Source organism: Amblyomma maculatum, chromosome 1, assembly GCF_055883805.1.
Source record: "Amblyomma maculatum isolate TAMU_Amacu chromosome 1, ASM5588380v1, whole genome shotgun sequence".
Classification (NCBI taxonomy): Eukaryota; Metazoa; Arthropoda; class Arachnida; order Ixodida; family Ixodidae; genus Amblyomma; species Amblyomma maculatum.
Window position 1 is genome coordinate 288,642,589 of NC_139344.1, and position 14,862 is coordinate 288,657,450.

The 14,862-nt window shown below is 47.6% G+C and overlaps 1 protein-coding gene across 1 annotated transcript in view; it reads left to right on the forward strand.

Moving 5' to 3' along the window:
* LOC146206774 (uncharacterized) overlaps positions 1 to 14,862 on the forward strand; it is a 197,270-nt gene that overhangs the window by 81,852 nt on the left and 100,556 nt on the right. Inside the window, exon 10 of the mRNA XM_084575576.1 lies at positions 13,449 to 13,523. Within this exon, the coding sequence (XP_084431702.1) occupies positions 13,449 to 13,523 (75 nt within the window). The remainder of the gene's footprint in view (positions 1 to 13,448; positions 13,524 to 14,862) is intronic.

Here is a 14,862-nt window from a genome sequence, read left to right on the forward strand (position 1 = left end):
TACAACCCGAGGCCATCAGACGTTTACAGCCGAGCCCGCTTCCAACGACGAGATCAGCTGGAAGGCGAAACCGTGAGCGCCTACGTAGCAGCGCTCAAGAAGCTTGCAGCTGACTGCAATTTCGGGACGCTGACCACAGCCAGGACAGCTACTGGGCAGCATGAAGTTGCAGCATCTGCTAACACTACCATGCTTTCATTGGACGTCATGTTAGGTGACAGATTTGTGTGCGGACTCAGTGACGAGTCTCTACAGCAGCGCCTGTTCGCTTTGTTAAACCTCACGTTTAACAAAGCTTACGACATCGCCGTGCGAGCGGAGAGCGCCGGTCACCAGCAGAGATGCGCCGGAACACCGAGCCGGTACACCAAACAAGCAACCAGGTACGCAAATCTCCTGTTGTTCCGAAATTGGTTAAGAATAGACAGCGCCGCTGGCGGTGTGACGGCCAACACAACGTCCAGGGATGCCGATTCCAGTCTGCCACGTGTAATTTTTGCCACAAGCAAGGGCATATTGAAAAAGCGTGCATTACGAAGCGGAAGCTTGCTAATATAAAATCGCCTTCTCTGCCTAAACACAGCGTCGACGCCTCAGAGAATAGGCCGCCATCTGATGTCCAAGGAGCAACATCAGCAGCATCATCAGCGTTGTATCATCTTAACACCGTAAATGTCGGCACGCGACCGAAGATTTCTATCGAAGTCGTCGTACATCACAAGCTGATTAAGTTCGAAGTGGACTCCGGCGTGGCCTGTACTCTAATAAGTGAATACGCCTTTTTGAACTTTGTGGCCATCAGACGCACCACCCTCGCAACAAGACGACACGTACCTGCGAACGTGGTCAGGTCAAAACCTGCCACTATTGGGCTCTGCCAACGTGCGGGTTTGTTACAACGGCCAGACCCATACGCTACCTCTCCTTGTTGTGAAGGGCTCAGGATCAAGCCTTCTAGGGAGAAACTGGTTTTCTCCATTAGGGGTGACGATATGCGGCATACACCAATCGCCGAGCCACAACGTGATTGAACAATTGCAGGAGAAATTTGAAAGAGTATTCTCTCAAGAGATTCCAGGAAATGGAGGGCCCCCAGTCACACTGGAGTTGTTAAGCGGAGCGCAACCGAAGTTTTTGAAGGCCAGGCCGGTGCCCTTTGCTCTCAGAGGTTCAGTTGAAAGGGAGTTGGACAAACTGGAGCAGCAAGGTGTCATCGAGCCGACACAATATTCACTATAGACCACACCACTGGTTGTAGTTCGGAAGAAGAACGGAACCATACGCCTCTGCGGAGACTACCAGAGCACCGTAAATCTTGCGACTTAAGCGTCGTCTTACCCTCTGCCAACACCTGGAGAAGTGTTCAGTGTACTACGCGACGCAAGAGGCTTCAGCACTCTAGATCTTACCCAGGCCTATCAACAACTGAAAGTGAGCGAACCGACGTCAGAATTACTGACAATCAACACACTGAAAGGCCTGTACAAGGTCAAGAGACTGCTTTTTGGCGTAGCTGTGGCCCCGGCCATATTTCAGAAGTTCATGGAGACAGTACTTCAGGGAATCCCAGAAGTGTGTGTCTACCTGGACGATGTCATAATCAGTGGCGCTTCCACGGAAGAGCATGCAGTGCACCTGCAGCGCGTTCTTGAAAGGCTAGCAAACGCAAATTTCCGTTTCAGCAAAGAGAAATGCTGTTTTGCGGTGTCAGAGGTGCAATTTCTGGGACACTGAATTGATGTAGAAGGCATCCACCCGACCAAATACAAAGTGTGAGCGATCACCGAAGCACGGGCACCAACAAACAAACAGGAGCTACAGGCGTTTCTCGGACTCTTAACGTTCTACGACCGTTTCTTAGAATAAAGAGCTACTGTGGCCAACGACTTATACCAGCTTCTCCGGAAAGATGTGAAATGGACATGGTCGCCACGCCATCAGCAAGCATTCGACGCCCTGAAAAACCTGCTTCGAAGGTGTACAGTCCGCCACTAAGACGAAAGAAAGCCACTGCTTTTGTCTTGCGACGCATCTCCGTACAGAGTCGGCTCGGTTCTTTAGCTGCCTGACGACCAAGGAAGGGAGGCCCCGATTGCCTTCGCCTCACGTACGTTGTCACAAGCGGAGCGCAACTACGCGCAACTGTACAAACAAGGGCTAGCCATCGTCTACGCGGCGACACACTTTCACCAGTACATTGCCGGCCGAACGGTGATATTTATAACGAATCACCGACCGCTACTGGGCATTTTGGGGCCACAAAAGCCTATGCCACGGACATTGTATCCGCGAATGACACGTTGGTGCATAAAGCTCTCAGCGTACGACTACGATCGGGTCTACCGCAATGGGACTAAACATCAGAATGCCGACGCGCTAAGCCGCCTGCCACTGAACGAAACAGTTGACGAACCGCCTCCGCTCGGAGACGTTCCTATGTTCGAAGCACTGCCGGAACCTGCGCTTACAGCAGACACAGTTGCAGCATCTACGCTGAAGTGCGCAATTCTTCGGCAAGTTTACACAAGTTTTCAACAAGGCAACGTGCACAAACTCAAAGGGGACAACTTCGACGCTTACCGCAGGCGAGCTACAGAGTTGAGCACCCACCGCGACTGTATCCTATTTGGATCCCGAGTTGTGATTCCGAGTGAGATAAGCACACAGGCTATGTCTCTCATCCACGCTGGACACAGGGGCATCATTGCCATGAAAATGTGCGCCAGAAGTTACATGTGGTGGCCTATAGCATTGACCACGACATTGAAACAACAGTCCGGAATTGCAAGCCTTGCCAAAGCAGCCGGAGCAATCCGCCGAAAGCTCCTCTCCCAGAATGGGAAAAGCCACACACACCTTGGCACACCCTGCACATTGATTTTGCAGGCCCAATTGAAGGCTGCACTTACCTTGTGCTCGTAGATGCCTACACCAAATGGGCTTGAGGTAAGGGAAATGCTACAGACGTCTTCGGCAGCAGTCATTGACAACCTCCGATCACTGTTCGCAACGTTCGGAATTCCCCGCAAGGTAGTGTCGGACAGCGGAACACCGTTTGTGTCTGCAGAGATTCTCAAGTTTTATCGCGACAACGGGATCTCATCAGTCACATCGGCCCCTTACCACCCAGCGACAAACGGACAAGTCGAGCGCTACGTGGCCGAGCTAAAACGTGCCCTTGAGAGCAACCAGACAGGGTCGCTACACCGCCGCCTTGCACGTTTTCTTTTCAAGCAGCACACGACAGTTCAAAACACGAAGAGCCACATCCCAGCGAAAATGATGTTCGAGCGCGAAATGCGAACGCAGTTCACAGCTATTCTCTCCGAGCAAGAAACAGAGACGATCCGGTAAGAAAGACCGATTCCGCGCTTCGGGACACTTTTTGAGGGGCAGCGCTTCCTCGCCCGCCAGTTTCTCAGAAAACCAAGCTGGGAGGAAGCTACTGTTGTGAGACGCATAGGCCTGCGCTCTTGGCTCGTCAACATACATGGAACAGTGACACGCCGACACTTCAACCAGCAGCGTGGGTTTACGACGCCTTCCGAGAGCGGTCTGGCAGAAGTGAGGACATCTGAACCATCCTCCCATATAGCATGGCATCTCTTCTGAGAAGAAAAGACTGCACCCAGCGCAGACCTACAAAGCACAGCGGGCAACATCCAGCCTACAAGTGGTTCTTCCCTGTGCACAGAGAGCCAGCGCGTCTCCACTCGTCCTCGCCGACCCCCTGAACGCTATCAGGCAACTTTTTAAGGCGGAAGAAAGTGTTGTATTCGAAGTGCTGTGTCTTCGTCCGTTCTGTGACTGGAGCAGTGCGCGTTAATGGACAGGCCTCGGCACTCCTCTTCGCGCGTCGCCAGGAGGACTCGCCGCCTGCCTGCACACAGCGGGACGCCCCTCCCCCCCCCCCCCCCGGCAGGCTCCCTCACCCTCCTCTAGTTCTGGGAAGCAAGTCCCATCCCCATCTCCGACCTTCGTTCCCTCTGTTCTTCGCCCGGCAGTTTGGCTCAGGCCTCGGCCGACGCTGGTCGCACCCTCTTGTCTGGTGAATAAACAAAGTTAACTGTTTAACAGTAGCGCGTACGTCTTTTCTACATCGACAACACACAAACACGACAGTTACTGACCTCTTATTAAAACTGATAAATTGCTGGAAACACAGAGAAGGAATGTTCTGACAGCTACTGACAACAATAAAAAAATGGCAGCCTGCTTCTTATGCATGCAATCCTTATACATTCGAGAGAGGAGGGGCCTCAGACCCCTCCTAAAAAGTGGTGTGGGGGGGGGGGGGGGGAAGGTCTTAGAACCCACCGAGACACCCATGACTTCCTGGAGAGTCGTAAAGCGGTTTTTTCACACGAAACCTCAGCACCACTAAAAGCTGGTTACTTGCACAGTTTACCCTTTCTTTTTAGCTATTCTACAGAAAAGTGGCCGTGGCTTAGCACAGTTAGGACAGGATATATCGTATACGTAGCGAGAGCATGTGTGCCTAGCGCTGGGCTGCCTACTCCTCTCGAATACAATATAATCTCATGCAATCGAATGTAATCCAATCCAATCCAGTCTAATCTAATCCAATCCAAACCAATCCGGTATAATCAAATCCAGTCCAATGAAGTATAGTTCATTCTAGTGAAATGCAATCCAACCAATCCTGTCCAATTTAGTCCAAACATGTTCAATCCAAACCAGTCCAATTGAGTCCAATCCAGTCCAATCTAATTAAGTTAAATCCAGTCCTGTCCAATGCTGAGTACACGGTCGCCCGAAATGCGCCGCTGACTAGCCTATCATTACTACTATCCTCCTCACGCTAGAGAAGGAGAAATAAGATGCGGTACTCGTCTAGCTATGTTGTTTTTGCATTAAAGATGAGCCATCTTTTTCTTCGTGTTGCTTCTTGATTGCCAGATGGCGTGGCGAGCGCGCGGCGTCCGCCAGTTGTGGCGGTTGCTACGCAACGGCTCTGTATCTTCCGCCACGCGAAACTCCCTTGTTCGTCGCCAATGTAGCTTTCGCTGCAAAAAACGCTAACTTTGATCAAAAATGACTTTTACACTAAATAAGGTAGACAGATGATATTTTCAAGAAATAGCAAACCCTGCACGACCTCCAACTGCGAAAAAAATTTCCGCAGCACAGCGCATATCTTGAAAGTTATTGCATATATATATTTTCCTGTTTCTTACAGTTTTCAAAGGCCTGTGGCTACTAAACTAAGCTATACACATTATGTAAAATGCTTAACTATGTTCAATACCATTTTCTCAAAACATTTTGAACGGTGTTTTTCTAGATGCAAAAGGTTTTGCACAATTTTTTATTTCCTTTGACAAGTACAGCTGAAAAGCCGTTTCTTACCTTTGCGTTTTGATTTACAGCTTGAACACCTTTGAAGCTATTTATAAACCAAATGCATCTTTCGAAAGCGCAGAAAATAAGCTTTTAGAAGATATTAAAACCACATTTATAAATTAAAAGAGTGAGGCACAGTCAACGTACGAATATCACCACAAATGTCGTATTTTCACAGTTGGAGTGGGACCACCTCCTTAATGCCCCTGTAACATGGTCATTTTCAAAGACGATTGAGTCGATAGCTTTGGAGATTTTAAATCGCGATTGAACTCGAAATAGTTGTGCCGTTGCTACACGACAAAGCTCGAAGGCTGTTGAAATAGTTCTGTGTTTGGCGCAAAACTTTTGTGGCGCCACTATCGTTGCTTGCGGTTTTGCTGGAAGAACTGAAATCTTTCCACAAAGTGCAAAATAAAATATAACTCTCATCGTTTTTATTAACTACAGGTTTTTAGTTATTAAAGGACAACTTTGTTTTTTTAATGTTTTCATACGGCCGGACTTTTCTTTGTTTGCTTTCCTCAGCGGTGCAGGTTACAGTTGTAGAGAGTACAAATGTAATGCAGCAAAAAAGAGCGGTGCTATATTTAAATTATTGCGCACACTAATACTTCACCGCGTAAATTTAAGATGTGAAATAATAACATTTGTTCATATTTTTGTGTAGTAAATGCGCTGTGCGCGAGAGCGCGCGTGGCGTTCCTCCGGTCAACGCTAGCAACCTTGAGCGACGTTCGAAGACCTTCGAGATCTCGATAGAGTTCTGAGTTGTTCTGTTGACTGGATAGACTATCGACTCAATGGCAATTGGAAATTCCCATGTGACAGCGTTCGAAGGCCTTGGAGTCAATAGACAGTAGGTTCGAGGGCCTTCGAAATGTCCGTGTGACAGCGGTACAAGTCTGGGTGTCCACGATTGCGTAGTGTCAACCCAAAAGTATACTGTGCCTTCCTTTGCCCAAAAGCTCCACTACGCTAGTAGAACCGGTCTTCGCTTGGCACTAAATTTGTCCTTCAAGTTTGGTTTGGTTTGGTAAAACTTTATTTCCCACAGTAGGGGTCCTGGAGGACACTCGGCTAGGCGCCAGGTGTAGGGGGCAGCTCCCACGTCGGCACAGAGAGCCCGAAGCTCTCCGCCGCCGCGCGGGCCTCCTGGACCGCCCGAAGCTGATCATGTAGGGAAGCACTTTTTAAAACTTTGTCCCAACGTTCCTTGTTCTTGGCGTAGGCGTCGCTCGATGCACAACCACACAGCATATGGTTTAAGTCTACACGATCACTGCACCGTTCACACACATGTTGTCCGTCGTAGTCTGGGTCGATGTGCTTCATGCGCCAGGGGTTGGGGTATGATTTCGTTTGGAGCAAGCGTAACGTGACTGATTGGCTGCGGGTTAATTTCTTATCCGGGAGGGGAAATGCTCGTCTGCCTAGATAAAAGTGCTTAGTGAGCTCGTTGTACGTGAATAATTGATCTCTGTACTCGATATGTGGAGTAGCAGGGGAAACCGGAGGGACGCGGTCGATGAGTCCTCGCGCCGCCTCGTGTGCGATCTCATTGAGATTCCGCAGGCCGTCCCCTAAGCTGCCCATGTGTGCCGGGAGCCATACGATGGAGTGACCGGTGATGTTACTTCCGCCTAATATCCGTAGCGTCGTCTTGTCTATCCCGCCCTTGGCGAAAGCTCGAGTGGCTGCTCTAGAGTCGCTGTATACAGTTGTGAAGTTCGAGTCTTTTAGAGCTAGTGCTATCGCTGCTTGTTCAGCAACCGATGGCTTCTTGGTGTAAAGTGTGAGTGAGTTGCGCGTACGCCCGTGTACGTCGACTACTGCTACCGACCTTGCCTCCAAGTGACCTTGACTTAAGTCTGGGTGTGCATGATTGCTAGGTATAAATCAAAATAGTACTGTGTCTTTCCCCCAAAAGCTCCATTATGGTAGGTAGAACAGGTCTTCGTGCGACACTAAATTTGACCTTCAAGTGACCTTGCCTTAATTAAGTCTGGGTGTGCACGATTGTGTGGTGTCAACCAAAAAGTATACTGCGCCTTCCTTTCCTCATAAGCTCCGCTACGCGAGGTAGAAACGGCTTTCACATGACACTAAATGTGACCTTCCAGTGACCTTTACCTAATTAAGGGTTGGTGCCTACGATTACGTGGTGTCCACCCAATACTACACTGCGCCTTCTTTCCCCAAAAACCTAAATTAGCGGAGAAGTAGCCCTGTGTTGTGCGATATCAGCCCGTACTCCGCAGCCCTCCACTACGGGCCTCTTTCGCTCTTTCCGTTCCCACCTTCCTTCCCTCACGGCGCCGTTCAGATGTCTGCGAGAAGTCTGACATACTACGGCTTTCTTTTCGTTTAAACCAATTTGCAATTTACAAGAAAAGAAATGAAAACATGACCTTACCGTAGTGTCCATCCAAATGTATAACACGCCTTCTTCTCCCCAAACCAAGGGTTAAAAAAATTATGAAAAATAACCACGGATCCAAAACTCGGTGTTACAGAGGCTATCGCTGCAACACTCACAACTTTCGCTCTGTCACTATAGCACAAATTCATGCTTAAACCCCCACAATTTTCGCTCTTTTTCTTCGCTCTTCTTTCCCGCGAAGCTGATTTGAGTGCCGCCGAGAAAACAGTCGCGACTCGTCGGGTCTACTGCTTTCGAACATCTGTTCCTACCTTCGTGGCAACCCCGTATCCCGGCAGGCCGAGATCTACAAGTATAAACTGACCTTTGATGTAAATGTTGGTGTTCTTGCTTCAAACTGGGTCAAGTGCTGCTCGCCACCCAAGATCCAGGCACTCAGGCGAATGCTCCCTATTGACTCTACATGAATAAGGGTTGCAATATTGCGCTCTGGGCTGTGTGGACCAGGGGATAGCAGGTTGAAGCGATCCTTTTCGCATACATTATTTATCTAATATACTGTGTGAGAGACCACCTGACGTAGCTACAAAACCAAGCTGTCCAAACGTGCCTGCATGGCTTAGGAGTAGCGTGTCTGTCCGAGCTGACAGCTCTTGTCAATTCGACCATGTCATGTTATCGCGTGACGTCCACAAACTGCTGGCGAGTCACCATGCTATGTCAGGCATGCTCATCAGGAGGATCAGGCAAACATCGGCGAAATGCGCAAGACGGGTCTTAGTTGCAGCGCGTCATGTCTTTAGGATCCCCCATATTGCATTGAGTCTGCTCCGGTAGCAGAGTCAGGGCTCATTTTCACAGCCGTTTTTTTTTCTTCTCCTTCGCGTCATCATTTGACGCAGGATGGGAGTTATTGGTGCCGCTACTTCCCGAAATCGGGTGGCTGGCGCCGTCAGCTCTTGCTCTACGGTCTCGGCGGCCGGTGAGCGACGGTCTCCGCCCCACGAAAGCGCGCGCATCGCTACTCTCACTGACGTCAGGGCTTGCCTGTCACGACCAAGCGAGTGCCGGCAAAAAGGCCGCGCGGCACGCGCGGGCTCGCATACAGACTGCGGTGTGCGAGCGCAGAGGAAAAAAAAAGAACTTATACAGACAGCGGTGCGGTGCGCGAGCGCAGAGGAAAAAAAAAAAGCTTGGGCTGCGATCCTGTCTAGGGCCTCGCGAAGCGCGCGCTACCGCAATTTCATTTCATTTTCTGTTTTCATTGCCGGTTTTATTTCATTTTCAAATATATCAGGGGTCGCAGCTGACAAGACGTGCGCATTTATGCTGAGCTTGGATACTGGCTTGATATATATTCGTACCCATTTGTTGTTCCGTAGTACGCTCGGTGTTTGTACTGGGGCAAAGATAAGAAGGAGTTCCAACTCCAAACTGCAGCGAGAGCTCGCGAAACTAAATGCGGAATATAAGAAACACAAATTTTATTTTTATCTGAGGCGCTCAAGTACCACCATTCTCTAGTAGCAAATTTGGAATTTCACTACCTTTCATTTAGGAGCTACGCAGTACCTCTTTGCAAACAGTTCAGCTAGCGGGTTTTCTCACAAACGTGAGGCGATCCAAGCAAATTGAAACATGTAAAGCATGTGTCTCATAAGTTGAGCTAAGAACCATTATATAGATACAACCAAAACCAAAAACAAGTACGGCGTGGCAAACAGGTTTGGGACAGTAAAGATCTGGACGGAGGGAAAACCTATTGGCTAAGCAGGTGAAGAAGTCAGAACAACTGCTGCACCAGTGCAGAAAGTAAAGAAAGATGTAATGAGTGAGTTAAGGAAAGGAACAGAGGAGAAAATTGAACAAAGAAAAGAGAAAAAAAGCAAGCAGCGGTTAAATGGCGCGGCAAGAAAACCTCATCAAGGAAGGAGGGCTTAGGAAGGAAAATAAAAAAGAAGCATATCATTGGGAAAAAGAAATACAAGAAAAGGCCGCAAAAAACCTGCCCGGAAAACAGAGAACTCCTTTTACGAATGTTGTGACGAAACTGCGTTTCAAGAGGTAGCCATAGCTTCTGAAGCCGCCTTGCACTTGCCGGTGATAGTGAAATATTAAGCGCTACCTTAATACCATGAATGGCGGTTTCTAGAGGCAGCCATAGATTTTAAAGTCGCATTTGCACTTGCCGGTGAGAGTGAAATATTAAGCGCTACCTTAATATCATAAGTCGTGGTATCGGCAGCAACCTGGTGGACAATGCTTGCACAGATAGCACTGTTATTTGACAATAGACTCATTTTAGAAGCTTAGAGAATGATACTGAACGCGGATTTTTTTTTTTTTTTTTGCAAATTCTTCAGGCAAGTATTCCCAGGTGAACTAAGGCTTTGTAGTCGACATTTTGCCCCCGAAACAAATATTTTGATAGCTAGCTAGTGCGTCTTGAAAAGTTAATCAAGCAATCAGAATTAAAAAAAAAGTACTGCGTTATGACCCCCGCGACTGTCAGCAGCAATGAGTTAGTTTTACGTTAAAACAGAAGCTTGGGCACGTTGGTAATCCACTATGTAGAACAGCGCGAAAAAACGACAGCGACGAAGACAATAAGACGAGCGCTGCGTTACTTTTTACGTTACTTGTAAACGGCGTCACTGATAAAGGATACAATTTTCAGTCATTTTCAGTGAGCATTCGTTATGCTGGTGGTTTAATATTAGCCGGCTATAATTATATCTAATTGTTTTGGCGCAGTACTCGCGGTGGTTGCACCGTTAGCGAAGCTGAGATGAGAACACGTTTTCCGAACTGCTGCTAGCGCACATGAGACAGCATCGCTTTTTTTTTTTTTTTTTTCACACAGACGCGGAGGACACGACTTCCACTGCTGCTGGGAGAGCAGCCGCCACTTCCGCTTTTGTTTTTCTTGAGGGGAAAAAAAAAAAAGCGCGGGCGTAGCGTCACGTGGGAGCAGCGATGCTCCGCCCGAACAGGTTTAACAGCGTCCGGCGCTCTTTCTGTTCGAACATCGCGCCTTCTGCCGTGTGGTTTAGCACCGGCTATGAGAATGAGGCATCAGACGTTCGCTTTCTCCTCGGCGCCAACACGAAGGCGCCGCATGTTTACAAACACAGGCGCGTCCGCTGTTCGGCGAATTAGTTAGTGCTGCCGATATGCGACCCGCTGTGTCCTGGGTGGTTCTGGTGCCGCGAACTCCGAGCTGGTCTCATGGAGTCTTCTCAACGCCACCGTTTCGTCACTCGGGGAGTAACACCCGCGCATGCGCCTTGAAAAACACTTTCTTCGAGGCGGTCTCTAATTTGAAATAGTAATTGTCAATTCATTTTAGGTAGCAGTTACAGAAGCGCTCTCAATCATGGATAAAGTGTTTCTCAAAGTTTTGTTTATTAAAGCTCAAAGGTATACTGAATAAAAAAATTGCCGCCGAGATTTCCAGCGCAGATGGCAGTTATCGCATTGGGAGTTAACAAAACAATCCACTTTATGAACAGAAATGAGCGGAAAGTAAGTATTTTAATGAATATTTCTCAAATCGCCACACCTAGCAGCCTCCTGTGGAAGCTCTGACAAAACCGGATACCACGTCACATCTACCTGCCTCTCTCATGTCTTCCTAGCCACTCCCATCGCGATCGGTCGCACCTGTTCATTTTTCCTTTCCCCCGTGGCACTCACAAAGGGCACGGACTGATGTGTTTTTTTTTGCTGCTTGTGTTGCTGCGCACAATTCATCCTTCCCTCCCAGCACGCAAACATTTGTCCGCAATACGCACCCTCCGTACGCGCCCCCCTCGACCTCTCTCGTGTGCAGCATTCCACACTTCGCAGCACTGTGCACGGCGCGACGTGAGGAACCTACATTGTGTGTAGGCGGTCAACCAAGCTCAGGTGAGGGGGCGGCGGCGGAGGATTGGGGGGCCATGGCGTTGCTGAAGGTAGATGTGAAGTCACACTCGCCGGCTCACAGTCGGGAGCCCCTCTGACCCGATGGCAGCTCAGAAAACGTCAAAAATACAGCCATCTGTTCAAAACGAACCCGAATTATGGGTCTGTACTAGTGTCGTAAGAATGAAATGGTGGTGCTTTCTCAATATTCTTGGATATTTTTTCAGTATACCTTTAAGCTCCTCGGCTAATATATTGCACTCTCCCGGTACATCAGAATTTGCCTTGAGTCCCGTAGTTATGAATAGTGGTTATTCTATTCTGAGCCCCTTTTGTTCGAATGCGATTGCATTGGGAGGGCCGTGAAGCGGAATTCTGTCCGGCGTCTGTGTGAAAACTCCACCTGGCAATCTTGGCAGCTGTCGATTTTATCTTCGCTGCCAATCATGTTGGGAGAAAGGTCTTCTTAAGGCAGATAGGGAAAGGTCGGGCTAGGAAAGTCCGCAAAAAAGAAACAAAAAAGGACTAAGTATCTTTCAGCAATAATGAATATAAGAAGCGCTTACAAACACAACTAGAATAAGAACAGAATCAGAATTAGAAGTGAATAGGAGCTGAAATAGAACAAGAATTGGAATATAATAGAATTTAGACTAAAATCGGAATTGGAACAATGTCGGAATTGGAATAGAAGTGGTAAGTAAAAAGGTAATAGAACCAGAAAATACCATCGATTTTTTTCCCCTACTAATCTTATTGATCGCCCTTATATTTTCATTCTCTGCAGATAATTAGATTGTATTACGTCTTTATTTCGCATCTTCGCCAGTGTTGTTTTGAATTGGAGTGACTAACAATGCCAGTGATTACGCAGTCATAAAAAAAGCTTATTCGGACAATTTGATGCACACGATGTTCGAAAATGATGTAGAGTGTTCAAAGACAACGCGTCATTGTTTGAAGAAAGTACGTTTATGCCACCGGTGTACATATAGCAGTAAAATTGTTGCCTTAAAATGAGTCTGGGAATTAATATATCTAGGTGTCTTCTCCCTCCTAACTTGCGTTTGCTTAGGCAATTTTGTGACATGGTAGGCACGGCAGCTTTTTTTGTTTGTTTATTTCTGTAGGGGGGGGGGGGGGGAGGGGGGTCCCTTTCGCGGTGGCTCGGTACTAAGGGCGCTCGATTGCTGACCTCGAGGAGACGGATTCGATTATGGCAGTGGCGGCTGCTTTTCCATTGAGATGAAGAGGATATCGTCCAAATGCTTTGTGATGTCTACGCACATTAATGAACGTAAAATTTAGCTACGTATGGTTTGTATGCATCTGTTTCATGAGGTCGATACGATTCTGGACTACTAAACAATAAAAAACGAACAGCCAGATTCGTTACTGGACCATACTCAGCATGTCTGCAGCTAAGCGTAACTTCCAGCGGTAGGAATTTGGAGAAAGAATGAGTTATCAAAGTTGTTGTATACTATGTACCAATAATAAACACGAATGGAGAAAAATAAGTCGAGCGCCTTCAAATATACATCGAAGAGAAGGAACAATTAATTATCTATAATTCAAGAGCTATAATTTAAATACGTGGTTTATCACTATTTGGTTATGTTATTGCGACTATTCGCGGCTGGAACCGCCTGTCGCAAGGTACTGTTTAAATTTATAGAACTGATCCTTTCCACGCTTTGGGTGTCTCAAATTTGTGTTGAATTCTGCTTCAATGCCGGAAAATGTGAATGTGACAACAAAGTAACTAAATAAAATGGGACTCTTTGCTTCGCAGAGGTTGCAGACACCTCACCGTTCTCCTGGGAAGGACCCGGTTCCTCCACGCCTCCAGTCATCAGCCAGGACCCAGGTGAAACCTCAGAATGTATTGATGCGCCGCATGGGCCTGATGAAGTGGGACCTCCCATAAGAAGTGACGGGACCTCCCATAAGAAGTGACAGGAAGGTTAAAGTGCAAGGCACGACGATTTTATTGCACGTAGCGTAGAGGCAGATGTGTATTTGGAAGGATGCAGCTATAAGAACTCTTTTAAAAGCGCACAGCGCATGCATGTGATAAATCTCGCACGCAGGAAAGAGGGACTTTGCTAACAGCAAAAGCCGCTGTTTTGCACGTTCAAGTTGCCCGCAGTTCAGCGTAAAGACGTTGATGTCTCAGCGAAGCGGGTTCACTTACTGCACACCTTTATACCAATGGGCCTCGATCATGAAAAACCCTTTGATATTAACACGCCGTCACTTGAAGGAAGGCAACTGCCATGAAGATGGTAGATGAATTTTAATTTGCGATGTCTATTAAGAGCACATTGACCAATACAGAGATTAGAAAAGAACCTGTGCCCGCCTTGGCTTTAATGGCTTCCTTCGTATGCATTACGCGCACGCAAAAAAGCTCTTGATTCCACCATGAGACTCTTCCCTGACGACTGCGTCATTTTTCGGTTCCCCAGACGATTGCGTGTGGCTTTCTAGATGAACCTGGCAAGATCTTTCCTTGGAAAAATAGTTATAAAGCAGCGGCCTTTTTGTTCAAATAAATAAACCTTACAGAACATTGCGGTAATATTCCTTTCGGCATTTTTGATGCTTGAGAGAGACCTTAATAATGTTTCCAAAGCCTGGATCATGAGGTTGAAGGGAACGTAATGTTATACACTTTAAACCAAGGCTATGAGTTCTAAGGAATAGCATACTCTGATAGTTTAGCAGCTCGTACAACAGCTAACGTTGCACGCCAGTGGCGTATGTCAGGTTGTAAACGACAAGCGCGTGCTCCATTATTTCCAGCGCACCTATTGCATGGCTACATTTTAACTATAACAATCTATAAAGCCCTAGTGCTGAAAAAATTACAGCACCCATTATTATTATGGTATAACGGCCTTGAGAATTATTGGAGCAGAATTAGTACAGAATGGTAGTGGTTGATTTATTATTTTTTTAAATAATCAAAAAGAAGAAAAAGAGTGTTGCCGGCCGCGGCAACTGCTATCTAAAAAACTGAAGCACTTGAGCTGCGGCCGGCGGGAAGGAAAAGGGGATAGGGAGAGGATAGCAAGGGGAAGTAGAGAGGGGAGCGATAGGAAGAAAGGACAGGGGAGCTTTGTACATTATTTACAGAGTAAAGACAGTCAACGAGTTCGCATCGCTCGCGCGCAAGTGTCCGAGCACTGTCCACGAATGCCAGC